General features: G+C 44.7%; 1 protein-coding gene across 2 annotated transcripts in view; it reads right to left on the bottom strand.

Moving 5' to 3' along the window:
• Positions 1 to 19,615, bottom strand: part of MYH9 (myosin heavy chain 9) — a 99,099-nt gene that overhangs the window by 63,559 nt on the left and 15,925 nt on the right. For both annotated transcript variants that reach the window (XM_075937802.1, XM_075937811.1), the window contains exons 2-3: positions 9,161 to 9,513; positions 2,464 to 2,620 (exon numbers count right to left, since the gene is read on the bottom strand). In XM_075937802.1, the coding sequence (XP_075793917.1) occupies positions 2,464 to 2,620; positions 9,161 to 9,493 (490 nt within the window). In that variant the 5' untranslated portion in view covers positions 9,494 to 9,513. The remainder of the gene's footprint in view (positions 1 to 2,463; positions 2,621 to 9,160; positions 9,514 to 19,615) is intronic.

Genomic DNA, 19,615 nt, shown 5'->3' with positions numbered 1-19,615 from the left:
GGATGCTTGCTCTAGATCCTTCAAGTGGTTTCATTGTTGGTTATAATCAGAGGAAGCCTCTTGTCTTCCAGAATCCTGTTACAATCGCATTAAAGGAATTGCCTCCATTATTGCACAGAAGCGCAAACTAGAAACACTCTGCCAGAACAAGTCAGTAGCTTGTTTAAAGAAAGCTGCTGGCACTGTTGCTGACAAGGAGTAGGCAGGGAAGAGAAGGAAGTAATAGAGGAAGTGAACTGCAGATAAGAGGGTAATGGGCAGTCATGTAGTGAATAGAAGGCACATTTGTCTTGTCACTTAAGACAAAGACAGTTTAGAAATTCCTTTGTTTAAAGAGGAAATAAGGTTCCTTCAAGGACAAGTTACAGGCAGAGTTCTTTGGATGCAGCAGAGTAGTTTTAAAGTGACAGCTAGGAAAAGTATTTATATTTCTCAGCTGTTTTCAGGGTGTAGTGGAAATAGGGTGGCAATGACTTCGAGGGATAGGAAGCAAGTGGTGCTGCTGCTTAGAGTGTGATTCCCTGCTTTTTCATTTCACCTTGAGTTCTCTCATATGCCAAGTGCCCTGAGCTGCTGTACTCCAACAGCCTTTGTCGGCATTCCTCTCTCCACCTGTAAGTTTCCTTGGGTCACTGATCTAGGCAACAGGAAAGCAATCCTCTTCCTGTTTCCTTTCCCTCCACACTAACTAACTATCATAGCTCCTTGATGGAGAGTTTGAGAGGCTGGTGAGAAGTGGCGGAATCCACTGGCTGTATCAAGCCACATAAGCAAGACCCTACCAAATTAATGGTCTTGAAAAATGTGTTACAGACCATAAAAGTAGTCTTATGTATTTTTACAGTATAAGTTTCAGAGGAGATCAGTGTCTCTCAAACTAGGGGTTCCAATCCAAATAAGGGTCAAAGGATATTATAGGGTGTTGTGGTATTGCCACCCTTACTTCTGCACTGCAATCAGTGCTGGATGGCCAGAAAGTAGTAGCTACTTGTCAGATACCTAGCTCTGAAGGCACTGCCTCCCACCTCCCCCACTCCCAGCAGCAGCACAGAAGTAAGGGTGGCAATACTGTATTGTGCCATCCTTACTTCTACACTGCTGCTGGAGGTGACATTGCTGGCTGGAATCCTAGCTCTGTAGGCAGTCTCCACTTTCCAGTCACTGAGCTCTGAAGGCAGTGCCACCAGCAGCAGCGCAGAAGGGTGGAAATACTGTGACCCTTCCACAATAACCTTGCAATTCCTTCTACAGTACAGTAACCTTGCAAAACTTAATTTTGGGTCAGGACCCCTACAGTTACAACCTGTAAAATTTCAGATTTAAATATCTAAACTAATTAAGTTTGTGATTTTTAAAATTCTATGACTCTGAATCCGATAAAAAATGGACCATGAATTTGGTAGGCCCCTATACATAAGGCCAGACAACTGGCAATTGACCATATGGAATTTTCTCCAAAACAAGAAGGCAATACAAGTTCTACCTCTCTAGAGGAAGTGACAGAAATCTAGATTTTTTTTTTTTTTAAAAGAGTGACCAGTTGCTTACAAGATGGTGAGTTTCAGCCTCAATCCTCCCATGCCATCTTGTCCCAGACTGTCACTATTTCAGATTGTCCACTATCATCTGTCTTAAGCATTCTCTGTAGCTTTTCTACTTCTGCCACTATAACCCAGATACCAAGACAGGAAGAGACAGAATAGAGCTAGCTCTATATACCATAAGATTCCTTGGCTGCAGGCTTTGATTCTCTAAGAGGAGATCACCTTATTGAGAGATAGGGTACATACACGATCCTCAGGAGCTTTCCATTAAGGATCCCCAAGTGACGCCAAAAAACAAGCATTACATGGTTTTGCATTACATTATTTCTCTGACAATACTACAAATGCATTCTAAGAGTATCCAGGAAACTAAGCTAGTCTTTTTTTTTTTTTTGGTATTTACAAAAAAGCCAATATATTGTGTGGAATAGCAAATAAGTATTTATCCTACTTGCCAGGATAGAACTTGCTTGATTTTTCATGCTATTAAAAGTAGTTTTGATTGGCACTCTAGTTCAAGGTTTCAGACCACAGTAGGCTCCCAGCACCAAACACAGCTTTAGGTTTGTCTCCACTGAATGTCACTGTCTTTATTACAAGCCTGTGCACACCCCATCCATGTGCCTCTTCCCCTCCTTAGAAGAGGGACATGAAGTAACACCGCCCAGTGGCTTCTTCACAAATCAGCAGTGCTTTAAAGTGAAAGTATGGCCACTGCATGAGCTCTGGAAGAGAGCTCTCACAGTGCTTTATGTATTGCTCTATGAGGGGAGTTGCTAACAGAGGGGTGTTTTTCACACCCCTGAATCAGAAGGTTACAGCACTGTGAGGTGCAAGTATAGACTTGACCTAGGTCTCAAATATCATTTTGACTTCATGATCTCACTAAGAAAGTCACTGTCCCATAGTTGCCACTCACCTTGCATCATACTCCTGTAGGCAGTGTCTGTGATTGCGTATATGTGAGGTGGCATCTCATGCCGCTTTTTGCCTTTGTACATCTCCACAATATCCTCTGAGTATATGGGCAGGTTCTTGTAAGGATTTATAACCACACAGAACAGGCCTGAGTAGGTCTGCAGAGAAAAGAACAGCACAGTGGTTAGTCAGACAAATCCATGTTCCCTTCAAGTTTCTTGCTTGAGTCACTCCTCTTTGAGAGGTTCTACTAGGGCAGTGAGACAAGACAGGAAGGCACAAGTCAATACTAGAAACCGGGCAACAGCTAAAACCAAGTTTATCAGTATGACACTGCCTCCTTCAAGCTACCCTACCAGGTACTCCAAGGTATCAGGATGGTATTGAGCAGAAACTGACTTATACTGGCTAGCTCATTCCATGGTTAACTGCAGGCCCATCAAAACTAGTTCCTCCTACTTTCAGAGACCAGAAGGTATACATTTTACCTTAAAGCACTGGTGGGCAACCTGCAACTTGTTGGCCACATGCAGCCCATCAGGGTTCCATTTGTGGCCCATAAGACATTTGTTTTTCTACCAATATTACTAAGTGGTGCCTGTGTGAACTCAGGTGTGTGCTGACTGCACACAGCCAACACTGTGCGAGCCGTGTGCTCCTTTTGCATCCAAAGCATTGCTATGGCTGAATCGAAGAGCCCTGCAAATATCTGTATAAATGAGTTGCAGATATCTGTATAAATGAGTTCCCCCACCTTCTCAAATAAGACTATTTTAGCATAGCAGAGTCCTCTACTCCAAGAATAGGAGGCATTTGATCAGATTTAACTTCAACTGGATCATGGTAAAGATTAGACTAATGGCAATTAGAAGAGTGGAAATAGCATCTGTTACATAGTTTATAGTCAGAACCCTAGTTTTCTGGCTGTGGCTTTCACTTTGAATAATTAGCCCTACCTAGGTGTCTGACTCAAGACAAGAGTTTGGGCATGCAATTTTAATCCCACACCCATTTTTATATGGCCTCATTGGTGCACAAGTGTCCATTGGAATACTTTCCATTGGGAAGGGAGATTCTAAACAAGCTTTCCTGTGTATGGGGGCAGTTTCAGAATTAGACTTGCATTGGAGGACACCAGACAGCTTGCACACTACTTAAAGACCCCAGTACTATTGAAGCATCTCTCCAAGAGGGGATCCTACCAAAGGAGTTAGACTAACTGAGCTACCTGATACTCCACATGGCACTGCTGCTTTGAAATGTCACATGCAGTCTGGGGAAACCAGAGCTCACCCCGGGCTGCCCACGTCTTTTCAAAGCGGCAGCACCACGTGGAGCCTGAGATGTGGCCACAGGCTTCAAGAGGCGCAGCCACTTTGAAGCACTCCTTCTCCCGTACCCCCTGCTGCCTCTGATAGAGGCAGCAAGATGGGAGAGGGGGAAAGCAATTAGTCAACCATCCTGTCCACTATTCAATAAGCACTTGCTTATTGGATACTCAACTAGTCCTTCACATCCCTACTGTGCATGTGAGTCTTCTTTTCATTTGTCCCCCAATCTAGGAACTGAACCCAAGTTTCTAGAGACAAGAGGCCTCTATTGCAGCTGTGCTTTGCTTCAGACATCACTGCCCAATATTACAGTTGTGGAATTAAACTTCACTTGTTTCAACTGAGGCATAGGGCAAACTAAGAAACAGCTTTACTCTTTATCATTACAACTCTAGCTGTGGAATGCCAACAGGAATAGATTAAGCATGTTTGACTCGTAAGTCAAGACCAGCTTGGGCAGGAAAAAACTGTCTATTCTTTTCATAAGCCTATCCTCTGCTGAACTGGAATTTTTGCAAGGTTCTGGATTTACATTCTGCTTTGGATCCAGAATACATGCTTAAGATGAGCAGTGCAGAAACAAATTGCCAAGATAAGCTAAAGCAGTGGTTCTCAAAGTGCAGTTCACAGACCACTAGTGGTTCACAGCTGCCTCCCAGATGGTCCATGGATCCATCTCAGCCTCCCCCTTCTCCCTGCAGTAGGGAGGCAGGGCTGGTGCTCCAGCCTCACCCTCCAGCCCCTGTGCAGTTGGAATGCCAGCTTCCTGCTGGGGTGGGGGGGAGGGGGATGAGGAGGATGACTTGTTGCATGTAACCCGGCTCGCGGAAAAGAAACACTCTCTATGCCCCCCCCCCCCACACACACACACACACCTGGAGGAACAGTAGTACACAGGCATGCTGCTTGGAGGCTTTTCCCACTACTCCCATTGGCCAGAATCTGACCAGTGGAAGCAGTGGGAGGTGGTGCCTGAGACCTGTGAGGGGCACAAAGGGAAGTAAGTGCCCCCCACCCCCTTGTGCCCAGACCTCCGCACCTCGAGCCCCCTCGCAGACCCTCCCCATTCCTGCACCCTTCCTCCTGGGCACACACTGCACCTTCCCTTGCTCTTGCCCCCTCACCCTGGCCAGACACCCTACTCTCAAGCTTGCTCCTGCACCCCACCTCCCACCCAGACTTCCCTCACCCCCTTCTGCACCCTACCTCCTGCCCAGATCCTATACCTCCATTCCTTTCACCAGCAGCCCCGTCCAACACAATGAACCCCTCATTTTTGTCCCAACCTCAAAGCCTTGGGGGTCCACAAAGTCCACTAACCTTGGAACCCCAAAAAAGTAAATCTGGCCTACAGGAAGCCCTGAACCTCAGTCCCAGTTTCTCCCCCTCCCTCAGTAGGGCTGGAGTGCCGGAGGAGTGAAGTGTCTCAATTGGGGGTCACATCAATGAGGCTTAGGGATTTCTGGGGAAATTTTTTTTTTAACTTCTCACTTCTGTGGTCTCCAACTGACTTTTTTTGTGGGTTAGAGGCCTCTGACCCACAAAGAGGTTCCCCACCCCTGCCATAAAGAAAGAAAATATGGGAACTTTGTGTGTTCGACAGATACTTAGTTTATCAAACTTCAATAAAAAAAAGAGAAAGTTGAAGCAATTAATCTGTTTAATACTTTAAATATTTCCTTACATACTGGTTAAATTAAACCACTCTCCTAGCAGCAGCACTAGCAAAATGGCTCCAGCATAATTATGTAATTAGCATGAGTTTCCATTAGCAAATGGTGGCCAAAAGAAAGGTTTGCATTGGGCCATGGCATGGGCCAAAGTTTGAGAACCTCTGAGCTAGAGAATACACTTACAGGGGTGGGGAGCCTTTTTTGGGTCGGAGTCTCTGACCCCCAGAAAAAGGCAGCCGGGCACCATACACAAGTGAGAACATACAAAAACAAGAAAAGCAAAACACACGCCAAACACAGTGATGGGGCCCACTGACTACAGAGAAGACACTCCCCTTTCACACCTGAGGGGCCAGCCTATATTGTGTGCTCTGGTCCCACTGAGAGCGTCAGAGGGCAAGGGGGAGCTGGCGCACCAGTGTGGGCTCCTACATGCTTGCGGTGGGGTCCCTGAACCTCAGGGGCCAGATCCAGCCCCTAGCTCCCCTCCCCCAAGTTAAACTCAGTTCAAAGACTGAGTACAGATAATCACAATCAGCAAAGTCATCACAGTCTAAAACCAAATCAACTCTGTAGAATCAGCTCTCTTCAGTCTGTGACACTGATTTGCTATTTCCAAGTTCTTGAAATGCTGAAATGTCTGCTCCTCCCTGATCAAGCATCTTCAAGTCACCATTGTAATCTTAGCCTCAAGCTTTTCCATCCCCCTTCACAGGAAGGATGGGGGATGGGGGAGGGGAGAAGACATCTCAAAAACAAAGCCCCCACCAGCAGGAAGAGAGAAACCAAAAGCAAAGCTGTGTTGATGACCTTTCCAGAGATCTTTATTCCAGAGATCATTTGTTTGCTTTCTTCCTGTCACGAAGATTAGTGCCCAGCTTCTGTCCAGTAGAAGGATTTTAGCCCTTCACCTTAATCTCCAATTTACTGGGGAGGGCTGCTGGCCAATCTGCCCATTCGATAAGTGAACTGTTCAGACTCATTCTTGGATGGATTGGTAGGAGCAAGATTCTCACTAGCTTAACACATTACTAAATTAGGTTTAAGAAGGAAGTCTCACTGTTACACCTATGCACGAGACCACTTATCCCACACCACCTGTGAAATGGCAGCCTATTGCAAGGCAAGTAAAATATTTAAGTCCCTTAAAATGGACTACATATCACTAGTTTCAGGACTTAATGAATTCCATTTAGAAGGGGAAATATTACCTAGCATACTAATAAATGTACAAGGATACTATGTAAGTGACAATGTACCCATTTCTCAACAATCTAAGGCACAGATATTGCTTTGATTCTGAGCTGCACTGAGATCACAGCCCAGGGAGGTGAGGGCAGCTGTGGTTACATATAACTTCCCAGTCAGCTATTCATCAACTTAGCATAACTAAATGTACTGAGCTCCAGCCACATCTTCCCACTCATACCTCTATCATTAGATAGAGAAGGCTGTCATGGAGCTTTTTCACCTGCTCTATACCTGGAAGAACCCTCACTTTAACAACGGTATTCTGTAGCAGCTAACTATGTCCCCGTGCCTCTGGAGTGGCATAAAAGTCAGAAATGGAGCCAAAGACTCTAGGTATTACACAGTGGTTTTCAGCCTTCATTTGACATTTTTAGGGATCAGCAATAGGAGGTACTGATGCCCAGGGGTCCGGGCACCAAAGGTTGAAAATGCTGATCTAGAAGTTGGCAGTTCAAAGGGGTTTACACAGGAGGTACATGGCAGGAATGAACATGCGCCATTTTCTACCCTAGATTGAATTGCTAATCACTAGAGAGAAACATGGTCTTGCCACAAGTGACAAGGAAGTGGACTAGGCCTTTTTGGATGATTAAGTAAGCAGGTGTCAGAGAGACTATGGGAGATGTATTGTGAGAGAAGACAAGGTACAGTGAGGTTTGAATGTTGCTGTTCAAAAACATCTGTAATCAAGATTTTCTTTAGCACTACAGTAACACTAGCATCCTCAATAGGTCAGAGGGCAGCAGACAAACACTAAAGAATCCACTTCATATTGCCTAGACGGAGATACCGAACATCCGGCCTTTCTTGTAAGATCTGCTATTCCAGCTTTGACCATTGTGCTATCATTCTTTATTATGAATGAATAGGCTAGGACCAAACAAAATTTCTCAAGATGTAAGCAGCCAGTGCATTAAAAAGAATCACATTACCATATCATCTAGTTCATCCTGTGCCCTTTAACAGACTCTTTAACAGCATCTGTCATCTGAAGTGGGTTGTGCCCACAAAAGCTCATGATACCATCTACATGTTTTGTTAGTCTAGTCTTTAAGGTGCTACCAGACTGTTTAAGTTTTTTCCTACTTTAACAGCTTAAGACGCTATTCTAAAAGTCACTGTTTGATGCAAGTCACATTAACAGTGACCTTTGAACAGGAACTACAGAATTAATGCCAATTTCAAATTTTTACCTTCTAGTACTCCTCCATTGGACACACAAGCATGTCAGAGAGCCTGGCTCTTATATAGGCGGCCCCCAACTTGTGATGTAATCAGTTTCTGAGAAAGCATCACAAATCGGGGGGGTCGTTACTCAAACCCTCATTTACGATAGGTGTCATGCACCGTCGTAAATGCGGGCTGAGGACGTAAGTCGGGGTTTGACCCCCTCCGCACTTAACCATTTTTGTAAGTGTAGGGGGTTACAACTCGGGCGGTTGCATCTCTGGGGTTTCCTGTACCTTATTCCTTGTGATTGTAGATTACAATAGTCATGCAACAGATATCGCTGTCATTTCCATGACAACCTAGTAAAAGAACTATGCTGCTCTTTTATGTGTTGGCAAGTGGGAAGGAACTAGAACCTGCCAGTTCAGATATATTTCTCATTTCAGAGACACTATACTGGGGTACAGTGTGTGTTACTGGAGAGGGCAGACATGCTAAAAACTTGAATCTCGGAAGGTGATTAGACAGCCAGCTTGGCATTAGCATTCCCTCCCATTGAGGTTCCAGATGTGGGAAAAAGCAAACCAGATGTTAGGTATACATCTCAAGTGGATTTTTGTTATTTAGTACTGTTTTAATCAGGCTTCCTGTTTACTACTTTTCAAACTTTTTTCTAGCCAAAAAGCAGAATTAATGATATTCAAAACATACTCTAAACAATGACACTCTACATGCCAAAGTCCAACCATTTCACCACAGCATTCCCGGAGGGCTCCAGTCTACCCCCCGGGGAGAGTTCTGGGACTTCCCAAGCAGCAGTGTCACACAAGAGTTTCATAGGAGACATAAGGCTAACTGTGTATGTTTGGATAGTTACCAGTTGATTGCTCCTTTACATCTCTATCCCAATAAACCTATGCTTATCATGTAGTCAAGTCGACTACTTGCATCCCCCTCACCCTTGCTGCCCATCTCAGATCCAGTTCCCCATAGCACTGTCTCCATGGTGCTGCCTGTTCTTCCCCCTATCAGAGGCAGTGGGCGAGGGGGGCCAGAAGGATACTGCCACGAAGCAACCCAGCTGTGAACAGAGGCTGTTTCATGGCAGCAGCCCCTGTGCGGAGAAGGGGGGGGGGGGGCGCTACCTGAGGGTCCCAGTGAGCCACGGGCCAGATCCAAAGGCTTGGCAAGCTAGATCCCGCCCATGGGCCATATTTTACCCACTCCTGTGGAATAAAAGCCTGCCTTCCCAATACGGAAGATTGTTACTTACATAGATGAGCCCTGAGTAGTATCTCTCCTTCAAGTTGTGCAGCACAGAGGCCTCATTCAGGCAGGTCAGCTCTGCCATATCTTCCACTTTAGAGAATTTGGGTGGATTCATCTTCTGAATGTCATCTTTGTTTATTTTCACTTTCTTTCCATTCTCTGCCAGCTCCACTATGGCCTCTTCTCCGATTTCTTCCTTCAGACTGGCCGCCTCAAACCCATTCTTCTCCGATGGGACCCACACCAGCTTCTTAGCTGCCCAGTCAGCCTGAGCCAGTGGATTGTTGATGAGGTTTTTGTCCACATAAAGGTATTTATCAACATCTTTTTGAGCCATGATGATTTATAACTAGGGACCTGCCAGGGGAAAAAAAGATAAATAAATTTACAACTCAAGCATCATTATAAACTCCTAGGAACAAATGGACACTACATTGGCTTTGGTTTCTAGTTATCAGAGACCTCCCCCCCGTACCCCACTTCAATTAGTCACATGTAGTTTGTCATCATTACAGATAAGGTCAGAGTTTCTGCTCCTAAATGACAGAGAACCAACAAAAACTGATGAAATATATTTTCTATTCCCGGGGGAGGGAGGGAGAGGAGAGAAAGAGTTACTGACATTAGCACTAAACACTATAGTACTTTACCATAACTCTGCTTGCTTCGCATTCAAGTTAAGATCAGATTTACCACTATCCCAGGCTGTTGACAAAATTCACCACAGAAGTTTTAATCAAGTTTAAGCTCTTTTCCCTCCCTCTCCATTTGAAGTCTCTCTGGTATTTCTTAGTTCACCAAAAGTGTGATGTCTTATGTACTTCAGCATTCACGAATGCCATGGATTGAGCTGTCAGTTACCCTTTATTCCTCAAAGACATCCCAAAGTAACCCAAAATAAAATTTGAGAATTTAAAAGGTTGGCTAAGAATTGGCTAAGAATTGACTAAAGTACAGCCAGATTATGGTAGCCTCCAACACAGATTTAGGTTTAACTCAGTTTGTGCTCTGCAGATCATCTTTACAGGAAAATACTGTTGAGAGAGTGTTGGTTATCAGGGTACAGAACTCTAGGTTAAGAAATATTATGGTCACTATCTTGTTTAAAATAGGGATGTAAAATTATATTTAATTAGTTAACTGGTTAAACTTTATATAAAAAAGATCAATTGAACAGGGAGGGCATGGGGCTGCTCCAGCCCCCACCAATTAACCATAACCGATGTACCATTCACATCCTTAGCTTAAAGAACATATTTCTGTGATGGTTACAGAAATGAGCCCTATAGATGGCAAGATCACCAATGCTGCATCAGAGACAAAACTGGGGATTTCTAAGAGCAGGGCTCGACAAATACAATCTACTCGCCTGTGGTGAGTAGACTAACCCGGAAGAGCCGGACTGCGCGGCTGGCGAGCCCTATCTAAGAGTATGTATAAAACTAAGCAGTCTATATCTATCAAAACCCGCATCAGAAATGCTTCTGCCAAGGACTTTCTAGCTCTTAAAATGGGATTTATGAAAAGTATCATTTGAAGAACTCAGCAAATCCATGTATATCCACTTTATATCTGCCTGTGCAAATGCAGACATCTGCAGCTCATTTTTGCGGATATGGATGCAGATTAAGGATGTTAAAGACTAGTTAACTATCCAATAAGCAGGAGGGTACTTCAAAGGGCAGCACGGCACAGCTGAGCCCGGTCCCTATGAAACGCAGAGGAGGAGTTTCAAAGCAGCAGGGACTCTGAGCTGTGAAGTCCCTAGTTGACCCCGGCTCCATGAGTCCACTTCTGTTTTGAAATGCGCAAGAGCCCCTGCTGGAGACTCTTGTACATTTCAAAGGTGGCACCCACATGCAGCCCGGAGTCAGTGGGACTTCCCGCTACACTTTGTTCCACATTCCTCCTTTGAAACGTACAAGAGTCACAGCAGGGTTCTTGTACATTTCAAAGGAGGAATGCAGAAGTGCCTATTGACTAGTCAAGTTGATGGAATTTCCATTGACTACTTGACTAGTAAACTAACTGCAATTTAAACATCCTTAACGCGGATACAAATTTTATCTTGAACTCTGCAAATCTGCAGATGTCTGTTTCACAGCTGCAAGTATCCACATCTGTGGATTATGAATGTGGATAACCACTGATCCTTTTTGCAGATGCAGATACCAATTTTATATCCATTTGGTTGGCTAATCAAGATTCTAAGGCATTGCATGCATCAGGGCTCATTAAACCAGAGAAAGCCAGCTAGTCACTTCACAAAACTACCAAAAGCGTTCACATCCCAAACTCATAACTCTGGTCATCTGAAGAAGTGGGCTGTGCCCACAAAAGCTCATGACACCAGCTACATGTTTTGTTGGTCTATAAAGTGCTACCAGACCATTTGCTATTTTTTTCTTAGAAACTATGTTCACCAACTTGCCAGTCACAACTCATTCAGATTCTATGCAAATTTGTCAGAATTTGCAGTTAGAGAAGGGGAAGAAAAAAGGAGAAGAGGCAGAATGGTTTGTGCACGCAATAAGAGACTGTCAAATACCGTTACAACAGTTCCTCTTAAGGTAGCTTCACAATATATTTATGTAAGGTATATAAACAAAGCCTGCAAAGCCAAATAGGCAGCATTCTGGCACAGCAGAGTTTCCCAGAGAGACAAGAGGCCTTAAGAGCTTCACTGCAGAAGCAATCTGGCCCCAACATGCTGGGCTTTAAATTGATCCCAATGCATCCCAGCACTGGACATATGCAGCGGCAAGAGAAGGCTGGAAAAATTCCAGCTATGATACAGAAGGGTGCTGAGCCCCAATCCAGCAGTGTCCATACAGTCAAGGAAATTCTTTTATCAAATGGATAACTGTAGTCTCACTTTGTACTGAATGCTGTACTTGTTCCTGCGCTGCAAGTTTTGTAGCCATCAATAAGCAACAAGCAGTCCACATACAAATATTACACGAACTAATTTTAAAATCTATACCTTTAGACTATGAATGCCAGAACTAAACAAGCTTGTTTAAAAAAAAATACACTTTAATCTAGAAGCCCGAGTAGATAAAAATATCTGCAGTGAAGCTTGTAATGCCACTTGTCTCTCTCATTTGATAGTATTTTAGGCCTAATTTCTGCAACAGGACAGGTACAACCTGCAAAAGGGGCACCAAGGAAACAGCCATTATATCCATTGTTGGCTAAATAGCAGTAAGAACAAAGGCAGGGTAACCATTTTCAAATCCTAGGCCTTGTGTATACTTTCACATTTTGTCAACAAAAACTGCCTTTTGCTGACAAAGCAGTGAGAGAATATATACTACAATGCAACTTTTTGTTGGGAAAAATGCACCCAGTTTTGGTGACAAAAAAAGACTTCCACCTTGCGAGAGACTGGTCTTTTCCTCTCCCTTTATTGTCCACAAAGAGCCAGCATGGACAAACAGTGTTTGTTGTCAAGAAACCTAGCTTCCACCAGCCTGCCTTGATGGCTGTGCTCAGTGTTTTGTGGTCTCTGCTGCCCTGCAGGCATGCACCCCTCCCCTTTCAAAGCTCAGGAAGCATCTGACAGCTGAGTAAGCGGCTGTTTGGGGAACAAAGAACAAATCATTGGAGTGCTTCTTCCACCCTGCACTAGAAACACAGCAGCAGGCAGAGTGCTGCTACAGGAGGGCTGGAGAGACTGCTGTGCTGCTTCAATATTCTTCAGCATGAAGATCTCACAGGGCTACAAGGGAATCAGATCTGCCTAAACACAACACTGCACAGTAGGCCCTGTGGGAGGTTTACCCACATTGCTTTGCTCTTACCTATCCGCAAGGTGCTAGCAATATGGCCATGAAATGTCAACAATGGGAAGCAGAAAAACTGGTTTGACTGGTTTTCACTTTTGACGACTTCCGCACTGTTGCCAAACCTTCCCAATGTAGGCATAGCCCTACACTGATTGTGTCACTTACAGGTGTGTGCTATCCAACCACTGAAGTAAGAGTCGGCTGTCAGACCAGACCATTCTAGCACTACACCACACTACAGGAAGTTGAGAAGTAGTACAGGATCTGTTAAGAATGGATTGGTGATTCAGCACAAGTTCTTGCAAGTCTCAGCTGGCCTTGCATATCTCTCTGCTACAGAAGAACAAGCCAGCCAAAGGGTTAAAGATAGAAAAAAGGAACTAAAGCAAATTATTGTATTCATAATCCTATCAGGTTTGGCAATGCAACAGCTATATTCTAACATCCATTACACAGCTTCCTGCAAATGCAACTTCCAAGAATTTAGCCAGTTGCCTTTTTTGGCTATAATCAAGCTGAAGCACTCAGCCTCTGGTGTGTGCTGCTAAGTCAGGATTCCTCAGGAAATGATTAAACGGAACATAACTAAACTATCTGAAGACCTCTCCATTCAGCCTAACACACATATATTCCCCTTTCTACTCCGAGCATACGCTTGTTAGTCTAGAGATTCTTCTCCCTTTAAATGCAAGTAGAGATGAACCCCATTTGGCTAGGAAACGGGACCACAACCAGCGGTCTTCAAAAAGGTCCATACCTGGGAGTGAAATCTTAAAACAAAAAACACAACCAATGAAGAGGACAGCCACATTAAGACCTGTCAAAGCCCTTATTTTGGGGTTTCTTGTCCTACATCTCTCTCACACTGAAAACTGCTCTTCAGCAGCGAGAGAGGAGTTAGAATGCACAATGCAGTTTGGTAGCTAGCCCTCTTAGCTCATGGCTTCAGCATCCATGGTATGCTTCTGCCTCCATCAGCCCAATGGATCAGAGTGCCGGGGTCATTCTAGGTTGTTCATTGTGCTGGATGGGCATGTAGAAAAATAAGACCTCTAGAAATAGTCATTATCCATGCAGTACAGAAATTAATCCAGTACCCAAACTAGAAGCAAATCCATTCCTGTTCTGGTGCTAACACTAGTGCCAGGATGAAGGAGGTTATTTGCACCTTGAATTTTAGGGCACTTTAGCACTACCCTACCTTCTGCTTCACACCACAACTATAGAGCTAATAGTAGGAGAGAATTACTAGAGCAGGGGGTGGGCAATAATTTTTTCAGTGGGGCTACTTAATGAATTTTAGTACATGGTCACAGGCTGGCTTCACCTCCAGAAGGGGCGGAGCTGTGGACTAGCCTTCAGCAAGAGTTGTCTGGGGCCAGAGGATTTGAAGCCTAAACACAACAAAGGGCTCACTGCTCTCACTGCTACTGCATTGCCTGGCAGCCACCTAGGCTTACTGCGGCTATTTAAAGGACTCACAACTGCAACCCCCTACTGTGATAGCGCTGTGACAGGGAGCTGAGAGCCATTTAAATAGGATCCTGCTGCCTGAGCCACTGCCTAGAAATTCTGTGGCATGGGCAGTTAGATACAGTCCACGGGCTAGATCAAAGCATTAGGCAGGCTGCATCTTGCCCAGCCCAGTGCTAAAGGGACAAGCTCCACTCTATCTTCTGCACCTGGGACTTCTATAATAATGCAGATACTCCCTGTGCTAGTGTTATTCTTCGGGAGCTTTATGCTCCCAAATCTTTTTGAAGTGGTGAGGCCATGGCCCAAAAATACATCAATAAATAAATCAGTTGCTAAAGGGACTGCAAGAGTGACACCAGCACAAGATCCCAGTTCAGTGAAGGATGCAATTATCCAGTTAAGCTCTGAAGCCAACTATTTAGAAGTACCCTAGTGAACTACAACACTAAGTCATCCTATACGTGGCTGAGTATGAAAGAGATGAAACTATATTCATGTACATGGCTATCATAACACTTATGAATATAGGCCAATTTCCACATGCTGAAACATGTTTGCAACAGAAGCTGATCTGGTAATTAGAGATAGATCAAACACAATGGATGTCAGTGTATACACGAATATACAACCAACCAATAAACATGGGCTTCTGTTAATCTTGTACACTACATGCATTCCTTCTGCAACCCCTTGCTGCCTCTGTATCAGAGTCAGCGGGGAAGAGAGCAGGAACCAGTGCCTGTGAGAAGCTGGCTTAAAAGCCAACTCCCCAAAAAACACCAGATCCGCCTGTCCCCATCCCTCCCTGTGCTCCTGCCTCTCTATCAGAGACAGCAAAGCGCAGAGTGAGGGGGGGAAGGCTGAAACCAATACAGGTGGGAAGCAGCTCCCTGCTCACAATCGCCAGACCCCCCCCCCCCACTCCCTCCTGTAGGGGAGGAAGGGAGATAGGAACCAGTGTCAGGAGGAACTGGCTTAAAAGTGGGTTCCTCCAGCGCCACCTGCCCTCCTCTCTGCCCTCCCACCCCAACTCCTGCCTCTAGCAGAGAAAGCAGCATAGGGTGCGGTGGGGGGAGGGGAGGGATAAAGGAGGCTGCTGCAAAGCAGCTCCTATCCGTGAGGGGTGGTCCAAGCTGTATCAGACAGGAGTGCAGGGCAGCAGTCAGTCAGTCTGTGCAGGGACCTGGTTTATAAGCTGGCTCCACTCGTGGATCAGCTCCCAGTTTATAAGCCAGCTCCCCACACGGACCGGCTGCCTGCTGCCCCATGCTGCTGCCACTGATACAGAAGCAGCAGTGTGGAGTAGCAGGGAGCTTCCCAGGAGTAGGGATGTCAAGAAGTGGGTATTTCACTAATTGTGTAGTCGATAAAAATTCTATCGACTGCATGATAGTCAATAAGAGAAGGTGCTGAGTCCTGGTTTGTGCTGGGTTCAGGAGCTACCCCACTGCGTCTCTGCAGTTTAAATCTAGTAAGAGCTAGGCAGGCAGCCCAACTCCTTACTACATTTAAACTGTAGAGCCAGCAGCCCCTATCTGTGACAGGGGATGGGGTATTCCCAACATGAAACTGGGACCCCCCGTGAACGGAGGCTACTGCCAGAGCAGCCTCTGCCTGCAGTGAGCCTGATCCAGCAACAGCATGGGAGTGGGTGGGGGCAGGGGGCTAGATGGCACAGCCGAGACTGTGCTGGGGGGGTCGTCTTCTTTTAAGCCAGCTCCCCTCAGCACTGGCTCCTGCTTCCCCCCTGCCCTTTGCTGCCTCTGATACAGAGGCAGCAAGTGGAGGGGCGGGGGAGAAGAGAGAACATGAGTAGTCAACTCAACTAACAGATAAGCCTAGACTTATCAGTTAGTGGACTACTTGCTTACATCCCAACCTAGGAGCGGGGTTGGGAGCACACTGACTGCCAGCCCTGCCCTTAGAGACTAATAGTCATGTAACCACTAAGATTTCGTGAGGTTACACGACTATTCAATTACACAACATCTAACATCCCTAATCAACACAGGCAATCATGCTTTAAAAAAACCAAACAATTAAGAGGTGTGCTGAGCCAGGTAACCAGTCTGTGTGGGAAAGATACCAGATGCAGAGCAACACTAGCAAGTTGTTTTTCTTGGTAGTTTGTTTTGGGTATAGACATTTATCTATACATGTATTTTGGGCAATAGTTCAGATAAGCAGATAATTGTGATGTTACCAAGGTTCTTTATATTTCTAGTTAAAATTTTCCATCTGTGTGTTGTTTTCAGAAATAGTACACAAAGAATGTCACAGATCAATTGACACAGTAGCTCCCAAACAGTGGTCCAGAGAGCTGGCTAGTCAATTTACTTTCTTTTATCCAGATGCCAATCACATTGGGAGAAAGCTATAAAAGCTATCCTTTCCCATGTAAGTAGCTGTATGATCACCACAAGGATGTGACAATTTCAAGTGAAGGAGAAGTGGTCTCTATAGTCATGAATGGGATGGGAGGTGCCCACAAGATCTTAAGATAGTCCACACTATATAAATATGGGGTTCTCATGCTTTTATTTCATACTTTCCTTCCAGATTTCTCTGGCCTGACAAACTTTAGTTTTCAGTTAAGATCATATCTATTCTAGAGATGTGATCAGGCAAACGATTAACTGGTAAAGATCACCCTTAATGGGTGATGCTTACCAAGTAACAGTTTATCCTCAGGTTGCTCCTGGGCACCAGATAACTGCTGATTCTACCCTGCATACTGCCAACTTCCAGGCCACGAACCTGCGCTGATTGGGAGCCAGCAGCCCTCCCCTACCTGTCATTGCTTCCACCTCTCCCACCCACATGAGGCTGCTGACTCCCAGCTTGCACAGACTCAGAGCCAGAAGCCCCATGGGGCTGGAGCAGCTTAGCACATGCAGCACTATAGTAAGCTCTGTAGCATAGCCAGAGCTTTAGTCTTGTTGCAGATTTCTATCCTCAAGTTTTATGAGTTAAGCAAGTTCTTTTCCACATATTTCTTTCTTCCAATAGGACTACTAGGTGCCCATGTAACAATTCTACTAATTGAAACTCACCTTGACCAACCTGAGAAAGATCTAAAAGTTGCACCCCTTGCTGAAAATCATTGCCTCTAAGTTTCAAACTAAGAACTATTTTAAGACCTTTAATAGAATCCAGCATTATCTGTTTGTAATTTAATCTTCCAGAACTGTTTGTATTATTACCTCCTCAGCCTCAGTGTTTACTTTGTCAGCACTGTTATTTTTGGGATTGAGCCACTGCTCAGCAAAATGGGCTTGGACTAAACTATCTAGTTAAAAGAATAACTAGTGTTAGACAGAAAATCAAAAAGCACTAATAGATTTATTGTAGTACTTGGACGAGTACTAGTTAGACAGCTAGTAGTAAACCAGGAAAATTCTGGTTTAAGTCTTCCAAAGCTTTCACTAACTTGAGAGATTCACAGACTAGTCCCATAGGCACTAAATTCCTGGAGAAAAAGATCTGCAAAAGCAAATTAGTCTCCTTTCTAATCTGAGAATAGCAAAGAGGAGATAAGAGTGGTCTTGTAGAGCAAGTCTTGGACCAGTTTCTGAATTTGCCATATTCCTCATGTGACCCTGGGAAGGTCATATGTACATCCGTTCTTTATCTGTAAAATGGAATACTACTTTTGAGTCATCAGGAAAAAACATCATTGCTGTTTATCAACTGCTCTGGTAATGGGACCAGAGAGTAGAAATATTGTCTGAAACAACTCACTGTAACAGAGCATAAGTGTACATGTTCAGGCTTGGAGCTTGTACTTCCCTTTCTACCTGCATGCATGATTTGTCTAGAAGCTAACTTTTGATAATCATCTAATAAGACACTATTACATTTAAGTGCATCATCTACAAGGGAAGTTATCCTGACACTGTATTGAGTGACCTTTATGCCAGCATTGCAGAGACAAGATTAGAAAAGGGAAAATGAAGGTTAGCTTCTTTTAGGTAATTGGCACTGTCCAGATACTTCATGTATTCAGTTCACATTTAACAGTTTTAAGTTTCTTGAACAATGTAGTTACAACCCACTAAATAAATCAGCTTAGGACTTTCCATCAATAAGGGCAAACTCACTCAGAACCTTGTCACAACGAAAATACATCATCATTAGAGAAATGGTGTTAGTAGTAGATTAAGGTACAATTCAATAACAGCTAAGAATCTCTTCCCAGTGGGAGAACTTGGATTCTCTTTGCTAATGTAGAAGGCTTAAAGAAACTCATCTTGAGCAGCTTGGTTAATCAGAATCACCAACAGACATGCCAGAAGTCCTATTCAAACCTATGATCCGAGCAGGATTCTTGACTAGATTCTGTTGATAGAACTATTCCCCATTCCCCAGCCATCTGAGTTTAGTCTGTCAAAAACCAATACATTTAAAAAAAAAAACACCACACACAAAAACACCCCACATTTAAGGAGATCCAATTATATAGCAGACGCTGCCTAACTGGAACATGCAGTATGCTGAGATAAAATGCATCATGACAATGAACTACCAGACTGCAACTTCTCACAAGACTGCAGTATCTGTGTGTCATTATTATTGTTCCTCTGAATTTGCTGAGGAACTGTTTGGTTTCAGCTCCTTAGGGCTTCTTAGTACAGGCAGAGAGAATCCTGTGGCCAAACGAGTAGAAAGATGAACCAGAAAAGAACACATTCAAAGCCATACCTCAGTTTGTAAAGAGGGTTGTAACCTGAAGCCTTAGTTATCACTGAAGATATTATAGATTTTATGGGCCAGTAGCTGGATCCTGTTTGTTCTAACACATATATAGCCTGATATAGACCGGGGTGGGCAAAAGGGCCTCTGCAGACCGATTCCACCCTGCCAAGCAGGTGGATCCAGCCCACAGAGGCCCTGCTGCTCCCCCACCCCAACGCCAATTAAGGCCTGGGGGGGTAAGGGAGCACCCAAAGCCTTCTCTTCTGTCCTTGCCCTGTGAGCAGCATGCGGTGCTTCAAAGCACCACTTACTGCTCGCAGGGCAGGGGCAGAGCAGAGAAGGCTTCACACCCTTCACCGACCCCAGGCCTTAATTGGCCTGGAAGCAGGAGAGCATGCAAAGCCTCCTCCCACCCTGCCAGGAGCACGTAGTGCTTTGAAGCACCACACACTGCTTGCAAGGCAGGGGGAGGGGGCGGGAGAGAGCGAGCAAAGGAGGCT

Source organism: Pelodiscus sinensis, chromosome 1, assembly GCF_049634645.1.
Source record: "Pelodiscus sinensis isolate JC-2024 chromosome 1, ASM4963464v1, whole genome shotgun sequence".
In the NCBI taxonomy this organism is placed as follows: domain Eukaryota; kingdom Metazoa; phylum Chordata; order Testudines; family Trionychidae; genus Pelodiscus; species Pelodiscus sinensis.
The sequence above is the reverse complement of the archived record's forward strand: the minus strand, read 5'-3'. Positions and strand labels throughout refer to the sequence as shown.